At 59.8% G+C, this 15,331-nt stretch overlaps 2 protein-coding genes across 3 annotated transcripts in view; one reads left to right on the forward strand and one right to left on the reverse strand.

Moving 5' to 3' along the window:
- The window catches only part of UBE2O (ubiquitin conjugating enzyme E2 O), a 61,792-nt gene extending 56,971 nt beyond the window's left edge, over positions 1-4,821 (forward strand). For both annotated transcript variants that reach the window (XM_086857713.1, XM_086857714.1), the window contains one exon: positions 1,026-4,821. In XM_086857713.1, the coding sequence (XP_086713839.1) occupies positions 1,026-1,780 (755 nt within the window). In that variant the 3' untranslated portion in view covers positions 1,781-4,821. The remainder of the gene's footprint in view (positions 1-1,025) is intronic.
- A 1,659-nt stretch (positions 4,822-6,480) lies between these two features.
- On the reverse strand, positions 6,481-13,631 carry SPHK1 (sphingosine kinase 1). The gene is made up of 5 exons (XM_086857643.1): positions 13,112-13,631; positions 8,926-9,075; positions 8,553-8,647; positions 8,252-8,367; positions 6,481-7,735 (listed from the first exon to the last, which is right to left on the reverse strand). The coding sequence occupies exons 1-5, from the start codon at positions 13,629-13,631 to the stop codon at positions 6,979-6,981; spliced, it is 1,638 nt and encodes a 545-aa protein (XP_086713769.1). The 3' UTR covers positions 6,481-6,978.
- Positions 13,632-15,331: the final 1,700 nt, after the last annotated feature.

Genomic DNA, 15,331 nt, shown 5'->3' on the forward strand with positions numbered 1-15,331 from the left:
GCTGTTTATGCTCCTACCAAAGCAGAGAATAATCAGGGGTGTGCCTAGACGAGCCTCAGGGCTTCCTGCCATGGGGCTTTGCTCTGCCCTATCCAGATTGGGAGCAGACAGACTAAACCACATAACTTCCTCATGGATGACTTTCTGTGCAGGGAGCTCAAGCATGTGATGAGAAACCTTTGAAACAAAGCAAGTGTTCCTTCTGACTGAACTCCTGCTCCTCTGAACTTCCACAGCTCACCTGTATCCTCTTGTGGGAGAAGGACACCACTATAAAAGCATTTTCTTGTTTCCAAAGCCAAGGATCCAGATTTAGAAAATGAAATACTAAATGTTTTACCAGAGCAACTTGGTGTTAGGGGAAAATCTTCTCTCCTGCTACCTGGGTTTTCAGAGAGACTCATCATGTCCCCAGCTTTAATGCAACTTCTGGCAGACTGCCAGCAGCCTGGCAGTGCTGATGATGTTGCTACATACCTGTAATTTCATTAGACCAGAAGTAAGCAGGAGAATTCATGGTAAAGGTGACTTGTCACAGTCTTCAGTGCCTCAGAACTGCACTGTCTAATAACACTGTTGGATAGACCAACCTGGCCAGCTCAAAGCCTGTTGTTGCAGTCCAGCCTTTCCTTTGTTCTGATTAAGAGGAGGAAGGGGGGGGAAAAAAGCTTTTGTTGTTGTTTGCAGGGGTTTTTTGCAGGAGGGAAGTGAAAGGAGCTGTGAAACCTCTCCCTTCCTGCCCTTTTGACCTCTTCTGCTGTTGTGTGCCCTCTGCATTGTGTTGGCAGAGGGCTGTTCTTGCCAGCCAAGGAACGTGGATGCCACTCCCTGCAAAGTCTGCTGTCCCCATCACGTCACACCGCTCCCCTTGCAACACCAGTCCTTTGCCTCCTGCAGGTTCTGGGGGCTCAGCCTTGCCTGTGCCTGAGCCTTGATCTTTACCCTCTTGGCACATGTGGACTGCCAGGGGATGGCGATTCCCGGCGTTCCTGCCTTAACCCCTCTGTCTCCCGTTCTCCCGGCAGGTCTCATCCTGGTGAACGAGCCCTACTACAACGAGGCAGGCTTCGACAGCGACCGGGGACTGCAGGAGGGCTACGAGAACAGCCGCTGCTACAACGAGATGACGCTGATCCGCGTGGTGCAGTCCATGATGCAGCTGCTGCGCCGGCCCGTGGAGGTCTTCGAGCACGAGATCCGGGAGCATTTCCGCTGCAACGGCTGGCGCCTGGTGTCCCGCATCGAGTCCTGGCTGGAGACCAACGAGCTGGTGGAACGCAGCCACGAACAGGCCAACGGGGCGGATTCTGCCTCCCTCCTGTGCGACGGTGGCAGCCTGGCCGAGAGCCCCGGGGACACGGCGGGGGCGCTGGCAGAGTGCAGCTCGGAGCAGGGCGGGGGTGCCGAGCTGTCTGACTCGGCGCTGGACGGGAAGGAGGAGCTGGACGAGTCGGAGTTCCCGACCACGACGCCCAACGCCGGCGACCTCCAACAGTACTCAGACTCGGAGAGCACAGGCCAAGCCAGGGGGGACCTGGCCAGAGACCGAACGGACGAGGGGAAGGCTGCCCAGGACTCTGCCTCGCAGCCCAGTGTGAAACCAAAGAAAAGGAGAAAGAGCTACAGGAGTTTCCTGCCGGAGAAGAGCGGTTACCCCGATATTGGATTTCCCCTCTTCCCTTTGTCCAAGGGGTTCATTAAAAGCATCCGCGGTGTCTTGCAGCAGTACCGGGCTGCCTTAGCAGGGGCCAACATCCCGGAGTGGACAGAGGACAAATAAACCATCAGGTTAGGGACAGGCAGGTGCAGGGGAGAAGGGAAAGCAGCAAAAAGTAAATTGGCAAATGCTGTTACCGATCAACTGGCTTCTCCTTCCAGCTTTTCTTCCTCAGCTTGGTTTGTTCCAAAGAAGGTGCTAGGCCTGATTGCTCCTCTGAGGAAAGGTTGTTTAAGCATGAATAACTCTTTTCCCCCAACCCCTCTTCCTTCCCCCTGTCCCATGTACGTGCTCTTCTTGCAAGTTTGACCCTGCAATGGTAAGATTTGAGACCTGCACAGAAGCAGTCTTGCAGCCACGTTCCCTCTGCACTTTCATCTTGGGGCACCTTTCCACACAAGGACTCTTCCTACCCAGCGCTACACCCAGCAGGTTGTTCTGGTGGGGTTCCAGCCAGGAGAAGGGATTGCTGTAGTTTCTGGAAATGAAGGGCAATGCCCTCCCAGTCTTTTATGTTTCTCTGCATTCCCACAGGTTCTATGAAGTCTACCCCAGCTTATCTGTACTTAGACATTGGATTGTGTTTGCATTGGAGTTGTCTGCACCATACAGAGTTGCTCTAGTCTTAGTTGTTTACCCATAGCTACAAGGTTCTTCCAGTCGGGGTTGGTAGGCAGGGCCAGAGCTCTGCACTGGCGCTTGTGCTGCCCTGGGAGTGCTGCAGACTTTCCATCCAGTTCTGCAACTTCCAGGTCAGTCTCCTGGAGGCAAGTCTAGCCATCCCCACTTCTTTTTCTCCAGAGTGAGGCAAACTTCCCCTTCCCCACCATGCATGCCTGTCTTCTAGAAGTACATGGGATTCAGGGTATTGCCCTCGTTACTTGCTTAGGTATCCGAGTCTTTTGTTCCCAGCCATCCTGGCTGTCACACAGCACTACACCCACCCTGGATCCCAGCCTCACCCGGGCAGGCAGCAGCGAGTGATCCTGGGGCCTGTTGTAGATCTGGATGAACCTGGCATGGCTGCTGCTCCCTCATCCAGCTGTACTGGGGTGTTCAGGAGCTCTGGGAGTCAGGGTCACCCCAGGAAAGCCGTGTCAGGGCGAGGCCCTGTTGTGGCAGCACCAGCTTGTGTCGGTTCCTGAGCTGTTACAGCAGCGCTGGATTGGGCTGCTATCAGCTCCTTCCCTTGCCAGCTGTTTCCCATGGTGGCCTGGCTGAGCAGGCCAGCAGCACTGTGGGCACAGCACTTCCCATCCCTAATCCCAACCACGGCACTGCTGGATGCTCTGGGAAGCACCTGGTGAGGGCAGCCTGTGTTTCACAGCCTGAGCTGGTGACCGTGAGCACTTTGAAGCAGTGACTGGCCAGAGTCCCCTGGTCAAGTCCCCTTCCTGGGGCCTCAGGTTCTGTCTGCACACACCTTCACTTGGAGCTGGGTGGTCCCACTCCAGCCCTGCTGCCTTTGCCCAGTGCTCAGGCATTGGAGAGGCACCCACGTAGCATCCACGGGGAGCACACTCTGTCAGCGAGAGTCCTTCCAGCTGCACAGGGAGGCAGTGGTGCCAGGCTTCCCAGGGAGGAGTCAGGCTGAGCAGATGGCTCTGCCAGAGGTAAGGATGAAGCCAAAGCTCTCTGCTCTTGCTCAGTATGGCTGCAGTTAGAAAAGGAGAACAGCAAGAGAATCCCAGCACATTGGCACAGTGCTTTTTGCTTCCAGAAGCACCAATGGCTTCACCCACCAGCCCAAATCCACACCCTCTCCCTGCCCCAGGTGCTTTCCTGCTGCCCCATGATGCTCCTGAGCCAGGGGTTGGCTGCACAAAGCCCTTCTCATGTCCCCATCCAGCATTAGGATTTTGGAAGACACGTCCTTCTTCTGATGCTCCGGAGGATGCAGGGCTTGGCTGTGATGAAGACCTGGGCTCCAGAGCTCTCCAGACACTGCTCTGTGGGTGATGATGTGTGCAGCAGCTCCGGCCCCGCTGCAGGAGCCCTCCCTGCCTGGCAGGTGGGAAGTTGGGCAGACTTGGGGGTGCAGAGAGGTGCTGGGAGCCACGGGCAGGGCAGAGCGAGCTGGAGCTGTAACATGGCCACGCTCGGGAGGGAATGGATCCCTCTGAGCGGAGCACGGGAGTGTCTCAGAGGGCTGGGAGCAAGCGTGGGCAAGGGGTGAGGCCACTGCTCCAGGGCAGGGGAAGAACAGGCACAGAGGCTGATTCCAGGCACAGCCACAGTTAGTGAGCCAGACACTGACACCCTCTGTCCCCAGAGCCGGGCTGTGCTGCCCCTAGACCCACAGGACCAGTGACAGAGGGAGGGAGAAACCCACTGGGGATGGAGGAGCTGTAGGGTTCCCCTTTCCCCCTCCTTTACTCTGCAGCTCTCATCTCACAGGGCTGGGGCCAGGCGGGCACCATGTCCTCCCCTTTGCCCAAAAGGTCTCTGATCCTACACAAGAGCTTTTGCACAGGCTGGGCTCCCTTCAAGGAGGTGGATGTTGGGCTGGAAGGGGACACTGCTCCCCCAGGCACCGCTCGCTCTCTGCAACTGTCCCAAACCCAAGCGTGCACAGAGGTTTACAAATTTTCTAAAGCTTTTGATAATGTGAAGCTCCTGGGTGATGAAGTTGGTGGTGAGCACACTGCAGCTATGTAATTTTTTGTGTATGTATGTAATATTTAAGGGTAACAAAATCTAAAAGGCTAAAACCTTAAAAAAAAAAAAATTAAAAACACACAAAAAAAGCCAAAGCATGATGCATATTGTTAGCCTTAAAACTGGCTACACGACTGTGTGATGTACAAATGAGAGCAGCCTGTAACTGTTTTAAGTGCTGGGGAGGGGGAAGAAGCATTACAAAATCAGTTTGTAGCCTTGATTCTGTACAGTATTTAATGAATTAAAAAAAAAACCCGACTTGAGGCCATGCTTAGAGGTGTGTTGTTCACGTGCAGATGTGGATGCTTGGTTGCTTATATGTATAAAGTGCTGTGTGACCATTAAAACTTTTTTTACCTGCAGATTTTTTTTTTTTGTTTGGCTAACCAAGGTGTAATAAAGGAGGGAAGATGACTTGCCATTAAATTTTGCCTCTGTGAGTAGTTCTGCGAGTTGTCTCTTTCTTTCCCCCACCACCCCCGCCACGCTTCTGGCACTTGCCCCTCTCGGGCGCATCCCTGCGCCAGCCCCGGGGCTGGACAGGGTCCCGCTGGCTGAAGCCGAGACTGGCGAGTCCAGAGGGATCCAGGCAGGTCTGGCAGGGAGGGACTGCCACTGTGGCTGTCTAGAAACTATTCCCCAAGACCCTGATTTACAGTGGGCAGCTGTCAGGCTGGAGGTTTTCTGTGGTCCTTGATGCTGCCTGGGGCTTGCAGGTGGGCTTAGCTGTGTGCCCCAGCACGACTTCCAGCAGCCCCGGTCATCACGGCCAGACTCAGGCAAAAAGATCCCTTTTGCAGCCCCCCCAGCCTGGTAGATCCCTGGAGCCCTGTCCCGCTCCTCACCTGTGCACAGGTAAGTGTGTGATGGATGAGGTTGGGCACAGCCGTGTCCCGGCCGCTGGGGGCCAAGGGCGTCCCCCCCTGCCGGCTGCTGCTGAAATCTGGAGCAGTGATGTGGAGTCGGGAGTCCTGACTTATATTTTGTCCCCCTGGGGGCCCTCCCTGCTCCCCCTCAGGCTGCAGGAGCAGCTGGAGGTGCACGGCACGGACAGTGGCTCGGTGTGCTGGAGTTATCACAGCACCCTCTGCCCCTCCCTCGGTGCCGGGAGCGAGGGGCTGTGCTGGAGCAGGGCCGGAGCTTTTGGAAGCAGATGGGTGATGGCAGAAACCCGGGAGAGGGAGGGCAAGGGCGATCCCGGCCAGCCTGCTGCTGCTGGGAGCCACACGGGATGGAGACAGGAGCCTGAACAGCTCCGCTCTGCTGAGCGCATCCCCTGCCCTGGGCTCTCCCTCCAGCAGCTCAGCTGGGTTAGAGAGTTATTGCTCGGCCTGTTTTAACACCTGGCCCCATGCCACGGGGGAATTAACTTGATTTTGGGAGGTGGTTCCCAGCTGCGGCCTGCCCTGCTGGCTCAGATACAGGGCTCTTCTCCATGAGCAAGTGAGGCCATGGGGGGAGGACAATCGTGCTCTTCTTTCCCGGATCTGCCGTCCTAATTGCATAGTTTGCAGTTGAATAAATGCAAACAGCCACCGCTGTTTACTCTTCTGCTTTGTACTTGAGCGCTGAAAATGAGGTTTAATTACTGCAATTTTATACCAAAGAGGCTGAGTAATCCCCCCCAGGCAAGCCCTAGGGCAGGGACCTGCAGCAGGGCTCCAGCTGGCCCCTCGCAGCCCGAGAAATGGGATGCAAGAGCCCCCCAAAGGGCCCCTGCTGCGGGCACAAAGCCAAACCCCTCAGCTTCAGCGACCCCTCCTTGAACCTCTTCCGTGAGTCCTTCCCCGCTGTCGTTCAGAGGCACCGAACTTTCCCCAGGATGTCCCCAAGTGTCACTGCAGGGCTGAGCTCCCTGGGTACGATCAGCCCCAGCATGAGGCTGAGCACGGAGCCATCGCTGCCCCCCAAAACCGGGGCTGGGGGGCGGCAGCAATGCTCCGTGTCCTGCATCCTCAGCATCTCCCCTGGGAGCATCTCCGGGGCCCCTCGCTCCGTGCTGCTCCTGGCCCCAGGATGTCAGGGAGCAAAAGGCTGCAGCTAAACCTGTCCTGCCATCCGCCGAGCAGCCGTGAGCCAGGATTCAAAACCCGGGAAGGATATTTTTTGCAAACGCTAGATATTTATTTTGCATTTCTCACAAGAATAAACTCCGCTTCTACAGGAAGCTTCGGGTAGAAACATTCTTTAAAAAGTCGGTTTATTTTGTATTAGAGCTATTGGTCCTGACCCACCCTGGGGGGTGGCACTGGCTCCGGGGCAGGGACACAGCAATGCCACCGTGTGCGTCCGAGCCGGGGAGGGGACGGGGCTGTGCCGGCGCAGCCGCCTGGGGCCGGGACCTCGTACCAGGATAAACCACGCTGGCATCTCGCCGGCACCGAGTACCTGATGGGGCTTGTGGCTCATTTTTGGAACAGCACTGGTAGCCGCCCCAAAGGGGTAAAGCTAAGCGTGGGGGCAAGCGAGGGGATGAGCCCCACGCCCCCCCAAGACCTATTGCTATGGAAGGAGGGGGTTCCTGAGTGGGAGGAAGGCTCTGCCACCCTCGCGCCGGGCCGTGCCGGCAGCTCAGCGCTGCAGGGAGGGCGAACGGGAGCTCAGGAGCCGCTGAGGACGCGGCAGAGGCGGGCGTGGACCTGGCCCTGCACGGGCTCGCAGGCCAGAGCCTCCCCATCCACTGTCATGATGCCCGCGGCCACCCGCGGCTCCAGGCGGAACGCCCGGACGGGGACGTAGCACAGGTGGGGACAGTTCAAGTCCAGGTGGGTCCCCCTGGACATGGCCAGGAAGAGCTTCAGCAGCGTCACGCGGCTGATGCCGGCCTTCATGTAGAAGAGGTGGATGCAGCCGTCGTGCAGCCGGGCCGCCGGTGCCATCAGCAGGTTGGTGCCCAGGTGGGACTGGTAGATGGCGTAGACCAGGACAAACTCCTCCTCGGGGACCACAGTCCAGTGCGCCGGCACGGGCTGGCCCAGCGGCACCAGCAGCGAGTCGGGGGGCAGGGGCCCGGGCTGCGGGATGTGGCCATTGGTGACGGGCACGGGGGGGTCCCGGGCTGCCGGGGAGCTGCCCTGCTCTGCGGCCATGGGCAGGTAGGACAGGCGGCCCTGGTACACCCGGAGCTTGGCCAGGCACTGCAGGGTGCCCAGGGTGAAGCGGGCGCTGCCCAGCCAGCGGTACTTCTCGCTGTCGATGTCCACGTCCGAGATGAAGCCCCAGCCAAAGCCCAGGAAGGAGAAGAAGCGCTTGCCCGAGGCCGTGCTCAGCGACACCAGGTCCATCTGCGTGTACAGCCCCTTGCACAGGATGAAGGTGCAGTTTGTCAGCAGCTTTTTCTTGGCGACGTGGTCGTAGCTGTGAGGGATGGAGGGGGTGAGTTTGGAGCTCAGGGACCCCTCCTGCTGCCCCAGCATCCAACTGCAGACCTCACCCTTGTGTCATGGCTGGGACATGTCCCAGCTGGGTGACAGTGTCCCTCAGGAGCTGCTGGGAGTAGTTTTGCTGGGAGTGGGAGGGATAAACCAGTTCTTGAAAGACCAGGGCAATCCTGGTCCCCCCCACCATGGGATTGGCTGTGTCTGGGGTGGATCCTTTGGGTTAAAGCTTTACCGGTCTTTTTACTGCTCTTTGAGCCCAGAGAAGAGAAAGGGAGTGAGGGGAGTAGGATACACAGGGATTAATCCCTTGCTCACAGCTGGGGCTGTGCTGCACCAGCCTGTGGGGAGTGAGGACCCTGCCAGGCACCCCTGGGCATCCCATCACCCTTCCCTGGGCTGGAGCCCCACAGAGCCTTTCTCTTCCCTCATCCTCGCCTGGTTCCAGTGCAGCCCTGCAGGGGGGCAGTGGATGTCTCATGGGGCTGGGACTCACCCTGCATAGTAGTTGATAGAGGCAGCCAGGGCATTCCCAGAGCCTCCTGGCAGGATGCACAGCGGCTTCTTCATGGCCTCCTTCCAGTCTGGACGTTCCATCAGCCCATTCACCACCTGTGGGGATGAAGGAGCCTGTGGTACCCGAGGAACAGGGCAGGACAGAGGTGATGGCTGCTTCGCTCCAAGCTTGGTCCATCTCTCCTTTGCCATTCCCTGCCTGACTTTGTGACTCAGAGCTTGGCTCCTGCCCCAGGCACCCCCTTCTCCCAACACCTGCCCAGCCCCGAGGTGCCCCTCACCTCGAACAGCAGCCCGTCCCCAGACATCACCACCAACGTGTCCCACTGCGACAGGTCCTCATCTCGCACCTTCTCGTGCGCATGGTGGGGTCTTTCTGTTGGGGAAAGAGGAGAGATTTGGAGCATCACCCTCCATCCCTCTGCCCTTCCTGCTGCCACCCCCAGACAGTGACCCCAGCCCCAGATGGCGACCCCAGCCAGGGATGCAGGAGGCAAGGCAGTCACTCCTCAAGTGCAACATCCTGTAGGACCCAGAGCTGTGCTGATGCAGAGTCAGAGGCCCCTGGAGGAACCAATCCCTCCCCATGTGGCAGGGCTCAGGTAGGATCCCAGGGAAGGGAGAAGGAGGAGGAGGAGTAGTTCATGGACTCACCAGTGACGAAGACAGTGGTGGCAATGTCTGCCTCAGCCAGCATGGGCTGCACCACTGCCTGGAAGTCATCAAGGGCACGGCCAGAGCCGCTCTGTGGATTCAGCAGCACCAGCGCATGGCAGGGCCGGGGCAGCACCCCATAGCTGTCACCTGGGGAGGAACAGGGAGCTCAGGGTGCTGGGTCATGGCCCTGCCCTGGGAGGGCTTTGCCAGCCAGGGCAGCATTTGCCAAAACCAAAACGAGAAGGGGAACCGGCCCTTCCCCATCCTCACAAGCTCCCTGAGCTTCATCCCTACCCGGAGGCAGCGGGGGTGAGCAGGGATGGCAGGGTCCCTGCTGGGAAGGCTGGGGAGGTGGCACAGACAGGACACAGGGGCCTGCAGGGACTCCTTTGAGCTCCCTCACAATCAGCAGAGATGTTCACACCCAGGATGGAGCCCTGCAGCACTCCAGCCTTACCAGAGTGGGGGGAATGAGAGCTCCAGGTCCCAGTTCCCCACATCCACCCAGATGGAGCAGGGCCAGGACAGACAGTTGTGCTGGCAGACGGACGCTCCTGCTTCCCCTGCTCCCCACGGGGCTCAGGTTTCGCCTGCGAGGGCCTGGGCAGGGCTGTAATTACAAGCCTGGCAGGGGTCCCATCCCTCTGCCTCCCCAGTTGCTTCCAGCCTCTCCTTCCCCAAGCCCAGGGGTCCCCATGCAGGGGGACAGGGGGAGGCCACTGAGTTGCCCTTTGAGGGAGGCACGGGGACGAGGAGGGCAGGAACCTCGGGTGCTGCTGGGCACCCCAAGCCCTGAGGTGAGAAGGGGCAGTGGCCTCAGGCTGCCCCAGTGCCTCTGGAGATCCCTGGCTCTGCAGGGAGGAGCCCATTTTGGGGGTTTTGGGGATTGTTCCCATCAGCTCTGCGCCCCCTGAGCTGGGCCCAGGGGTTGTGGGTGCCCACCCCAGCACATGGGCCCAGGGTGAGGCTGCACCTGCTGACTCAGCAGGAAGAGTTGCTGAGTCAGCACAGCAGAGGCCTTTCCCAGCACTGTCCTGGGACAGGAATCCCCTCACAGCCCCCCTGGCACTGCTGGTGCCCCCACCTCATTTGCACACATGCAGTGATTTGTTTGAACACATGAGCTGGGGCTCTCCAGCTAAACCCCTCCTGCCACCCGCAGTGGGGACAGTGGTGGGGAGAGGTGAACATGGGGCCGTGGACGACACCACATGTGTCACTTCCCCTGGGTGACATCCAGCATCACACCAGTCATGGCCACGAGCTCCACAAGCTGCCTGGAGGGAGGTGGGACTGGAGCATCCCATCTCCACGCAGGTCCCAGCTCTGGGAGCACACAGAGCTCTGCTGACTTCATCATCACCAGGATTATTTCCTGGCCCCATGGATGACCCAGCAGCGCTGTCACCCTCCAGGACACCTCCTTGTCCCCTTGCCAGCTGCTTGGGACCTGCCACCAAGTCCACAACAAAGATCTGCCTGTGAGAGCCCCAGGGCTGAGCCTGGCTCTGGGCACTGGCTCCAAGCTGGTTGTCCCCACTGCTGCCCAGAGCCAGTGACTCCCCCACCACCACCCTCCCCAGCCCCTTATCAGTGGGTTCCAGACACAAAGGGGCCAGCTGCTCTCGGGGAAAGCACTGAAGCACCCAGAGCAGAGGCCACTCCAGCTTGGGTCACGAATAACAAAAAGCAACCCCAGGGCTGTGCTGACCCTGCTCCCAGCCCTTCGGAGCTTCCCTGGTCCCCACAGGCACTGAATTCCCTGCAAGCAAATGCAGACAAGCGCCCACGCAGGGTTTGAGCCCAAATTCCAGCTGCTTTATCTCTGGGGGACTTTTCTCTCTCTTTCCCCACTCAAGTCCTGGATACTGAAAAGCAAAAGCCAAAGACACTTCAAAAGCCGAAATGCAGTTTTTAACCCCGCAGTGTTAACCAGACACATTGTTTCTCGCACACACAAGTTGCTGCAACTGAGTCTTGCCAAAAAATCCTGCCTGGACATGTGGGTGCTGCCCTGTGGCCTCCTCTGGGCAGCAGGGAAAGGCTGGGACCCCAAGCTCCTTGGCTGGAGGGGGAAAACAAACCCTGCTCAGGGCACAGAGGGATGCCACGACTCCCTGTCAAGGGAAAGACTGCTGGTACCAGGCTGTGAGTAGTGACAGGAGTGATGCCAGTGTGGGGCTGGTGACACCAGCAGCACCAGGCCCAGCCCTGGGGTGGAACTGGAGGGTGCTGGATCAGAGCTGGAGCCCAGCAGTGCTGATGCACAGGGAGACAGATTTCAGCAGCATCCTGACCCATCCAACCCTTCCTGTTGCACAACACTGGTCAGTCCCTGGCATCCCAGAAAGATTCCACTTCCCAGCACAGTGTGGTCGCTTTCAGCCTCAAATGCTGAGTAGAGCAGAATCTGAGTCAGCAGGAGGAAGGGGCTCCAGCTGCTGCCACAAACTCTGCTCCACTCCCTCTGCCCACATCCTCGCATGTGATGTGTCCTGGCTGTGCTCAGGCTGGGACCACACTGCCACAGCTCCGCTGTCTTCAGCCCAAGCCACACCATTGCATCCCTGCATCCTTCTGGAAACTCTCTGGGCACAAGGAGCAAGTGTGCCAGGCAGAGTAAGGCTGGGGCTGAGCTTCCTGGGGCTGGATTTCCCTTCTGGGACACAAGCTGGGGGAAGTTTGTTCCCTCCTGGATAGCTGCAGTTTGGGACATGCTGCAGGCACCCCCAGCTTTGGGGTTATCAGCTTCTAAGGGACTTTCTGTTTATCCCTTGGGGTGAAGCGAGGAGGGGGAATCATCCCTTCATCCCTGCTGCAGCATTCCGCAGGGCTTTCATCCCAGAGGATGCTGGAGCTGCAACAGCACCAGGATGGGATCTCTGGTGGCTCCCCAGGCCCCCTCCCCATGGGGACAGGGTGACAGGACTCACTGCAGCTTCCCAGCGTGGCCTTATCAGTCCCGCACAGGCCTCTCTGCCGGCACGTGCGAGCGCAGGGTGTGGACAAGGGGCATTTTTAGCTCTGAGCCAAACTGAGGGAGGAGGATTGCAAATCCTGATGGCCCTCAGCAAGGAAAGTGACTGCAAAATTCTGCACTGCCTTCTCCCATCTTCTTTCCCCCCCGTTCCCCTGAGGGCCCTGCATGCAACCAGCTGCTCCTGCCCCGGCACCCTCACACCGCCTGCTCACAGGGAGAAGGGTGGAAAGTGCTTGGAGACTTCCAACTGCAGAGTTCAGGCTGGAAACAGAGCTGGGGAACTGGTTCTGCCCTCACCCCATTCCACTGGATTTTTTTGTAATTCTTTAGGAAGAGAGACAGAAAGTTGTTTTGTAGCTGCAGGTCATGTAAAAAAAAGAGCTGCATTTTAAAATCCAAGCAAGGAAGAGCTGGGCTAAATGTGATTTGACAGGATCCCTCTAACCGCATGCCTCTTAATTTCCAAGTCTGATCAGAGCGACTGGACAGCCAAATAAATGAAGTAGTGCATATAATTGAATCTCTGCTCAGATGTTCAACTATCTGCCAGCACGCCCTGCCCTGCCTGTGGGAGCTGGGGGACGCGGCCCCCGAGCAGGACCCTCCCCTCCCAGACACTGCCAGCTCCCGAGGGGAGCAGGATCACAAAGACAAACCCCGCCAGGCTGCCCTGGGATCCTGCTGGACCGCGGGGGTCCCGGGGGGATCTGCCTGTCCCCAAATCCCAAGTGATGGATGGGACCTGCTGGGGACAGTGCCTGGCTCCCGTCCTGCCTGCGTCAGCAATGATTACTTTTTTTTCCTTGGATCATACTGCCCTTTGGAGCTTTGGAGTTATCGAACGGTAGCAATGGGGGGGAGGGGGGGTGCAAAGGGCCCCCACAGTGTGACCAGGTCCCTGATGCCCCTTCAAATTAAGGGTGAAAGGGGAGAGAAACAGCCAACCCCTGCCTGGGGCTGCGAGCAGGGATGTCCCTGCCCCCCCAGAGTCGCGGGAATGGGGGTGTCCTAGTGACCCCACGGGGGCGCGGCTCATGCCCGTGTGTGTCCCCCCCGTGCCCCCGGAACGCGGCAGCACGCAGGGCCCGGTGCTCGGGCACAGCCGAAGCGCGCCCCCGAAGCGCGCCCCCGCCCCGGGCCGGGCCCGGCGGAGCGAGCCCCGCGGGAAGCGGTGCCGGCGGGCGCGGGGGGCCCGGCACTCACCGTCCTGCGCGGGCACGGCGGGCACGGCGAGCTCGCGGATGCGGCGGCTCCAGGCCTGGGCGATGCGCAGGTTGCCCTCGGCGTCGGGACCCCGGCAGACGCGGAAGGTCCGCTCCAGGCGCTGGCGGGCGGGCGGCCCCCAGCGCGGCCCCCGCAGCGGGTAACACACCAGCGAGAAGCAGGCGGCGGCCGCGGCCGCGGGGAAGGCGGCCGAGCCCACGCAGTCGGCCAGGCGGAGCGCGGCGTCGGGACCGGCCGAGCCGCCCGGGCAGCCGCCGGCACGCCGCACCTGCAGCTCCCGGGCCGTCAGGGACAGCGAGCAGGCGGCGGCACCGGGGGCCGGCCCCGCGCCGAAGATGCCTTGAAGTAGCACCGGGCCCCCGCCGGGCTCCGGGGGAGCGCGGCGGCCGGCGGCCATCGGCGGAGCGGGCGCGGAGCGGAGCGGGAGGCACCGGGGAGCGCCGCCCGCCGCCGCTCGCTGCTGACGCCCGGCGATGGCAGGCGGGGCGGCCCCATTCATAAAAATTTAACCCACCCACCCCCCCAGCCACCCCTTCCCCCCCGAGGGGGGGCCCGTCCCGGGGCTGGTCCGGTACCCCCCCCCGCCCCCCGCCAGCTGCCTCAGTTTCCCCAAGCGCCGCCCCGCGCTCCGGGCAGTGCTCCGCGGGGGAACCGGCTCTGCAGACGGGCGGGGGCAAAGCGACGCTGTGGGTTCTCCGCGAGCGGTTCTGCGCTGCCGGGGTGGGTGTCTGGCGTGGGTGCTCCCACGGTGCTGGGGATGGTAAGGAATAGACCCACGGTCACGCCGGGAGCGGGGAGGCAGAGCACCCGGCAGCCACCCCCGCCCCAGCTCCTGCACATCATCCCCAGCAAGGCACGGATGGGCGCTGGCAGATGTCCCTGGAGCCCCCACGTTGGACTGAACAGCGATTTAATACCATTTCTGCATCTCTTCAAGCACCAAAGGAGTGAAGCAGGGGCCTGGAGAAATCGAGGCACGGCGAGGGGTGAGGACAGTGGGCAGACGGCGGGGGATACTTCCAGGAGGGAGGATGGAGACGGATGATGTCCTACCCGTTACTGGGGGCTCGCCATCGGGCATCCACGGGGGCTGGAGCTTGCCTTGGGCATGAAGCCTCGTGGAGGGAAGTGGGCTGTGCTGTGAACCCCACCTTGGGGCACAGAGTTCTGGGGACAGAGCCCAGGGGACTTGTCTGGAGGGTGCCAGCCAGGCCGGGAGCTGCTTTGTCCTCACGGCAGCTGGCAAGAATCATTGACAGCAGTTTTTGCTGGCAACAGGACTGACCTCACCATCCCAAGGGACTTATGGGCTCCAAGGGTTCTGGCCCAGCCCAACAAGGACTTGTTTTTTGCCAACCAATTCCCCATGGATATAACTCTGTCCTAACCTTGAGCTTGCACCTCAGGGAGGCATCACTTCTCACACTTGGGGCAGTTTAATTAGCACTGAGCCCTCTGTCCCTGCTTAAACCTTCTGGAACTTGCCAAGAAATTGCAGGGAGGGCACAGGATGACCAGCTGGGCAGATAACATGGTTGAGTCTCGTTTTCCCATAGCAGACCTATGAGGAGAGCCAAGATGCTGTGATTTGGAGCACTGCACTTTCCAGAAAGGCTTCCCTGGCCACTGTGGGTACAAAGAAATGCTCAGAGGGGCAAAACCTGCCCCAGCCCTGATGCTTTTGGCTTGGGAACTGCAGCACTCGCAGCTGATTCTGGCTGAGATTTGGGCTCAGCCGCTTCCCCGGCTGCTGCCATGACACAGTCCAGCGTTTGTAAACAGCCCGAGGTTCCTCAGCAAGGTGTCATGGGAGGAAATAGCTGGATGCCGGGGAGTGCAGCGTCCTGACCTGCCCCTCACCCTTCTTGGTGACTAACCCGCTCCCAATTTCCGCTCAGGAAGGCATGAGTCGTGTTGGGAGGATGTGAGAGCAGCTGTCCCATTGCTCCTGGCAGGTGCCATGGGATGATGAAGCTGCTTTGGGCTCTGTCCTCACCATGCTGCATCCGCCCAAGGCCCTGTGACCCTGTGCCACAGGGATCCCCCTTCGACCTGCCAGCCTGTGCTTTAAGTAGGAGTGGAATGTCCATCCAGGCTCTGCTGGCAATGCTCGTGTTGTGAGGAAAGGGGTGAGAGAGACTTCATCGCAAGGTGTCGGGGCCACCACTGGGTGCAGGAAGGGTTGGGGAAGGGCTGTGC

The sequence above is a fragment of the Cyanistes caeruleus genome, chromosome 19, assembly GCF_971803275.1.
Source record: "Cyanistes caeruleus chromosome 19, bCyaCae1.hap1.1, whole genome shotgun sequence".
NCBI lineage: Eukaryota > Metazoa > Chordata > Aves > Passeriformes > Paridae > Cyanistes > Cyanistes caeruleus.

Bases quoted from the DNA above. Each gene is read 5' to 3' on its own strand.
- SPHK1 (XM_086857643.1), bottom strand. From the start codon at position 13,631: ATGAATGGGGCCGCCCCGCCTGCCATCGCCGGGCGTCAGCAGCGAGCG. The intron at 9,076-13,111 runs GTGAGTGCCGGG...GTTCCTCCCCAG, and splicing joins CGCCGTGCCCGCGCAGGACG to GTGACAGCTATGGGGTGCTG. The intron at 7,736-8,251 runs GTGAGTCCCAGC...CATCCCTCACAG, and splicing joins TCTATCAACTACTATGCAGG to CTACGACCACGTCGCCAAGA.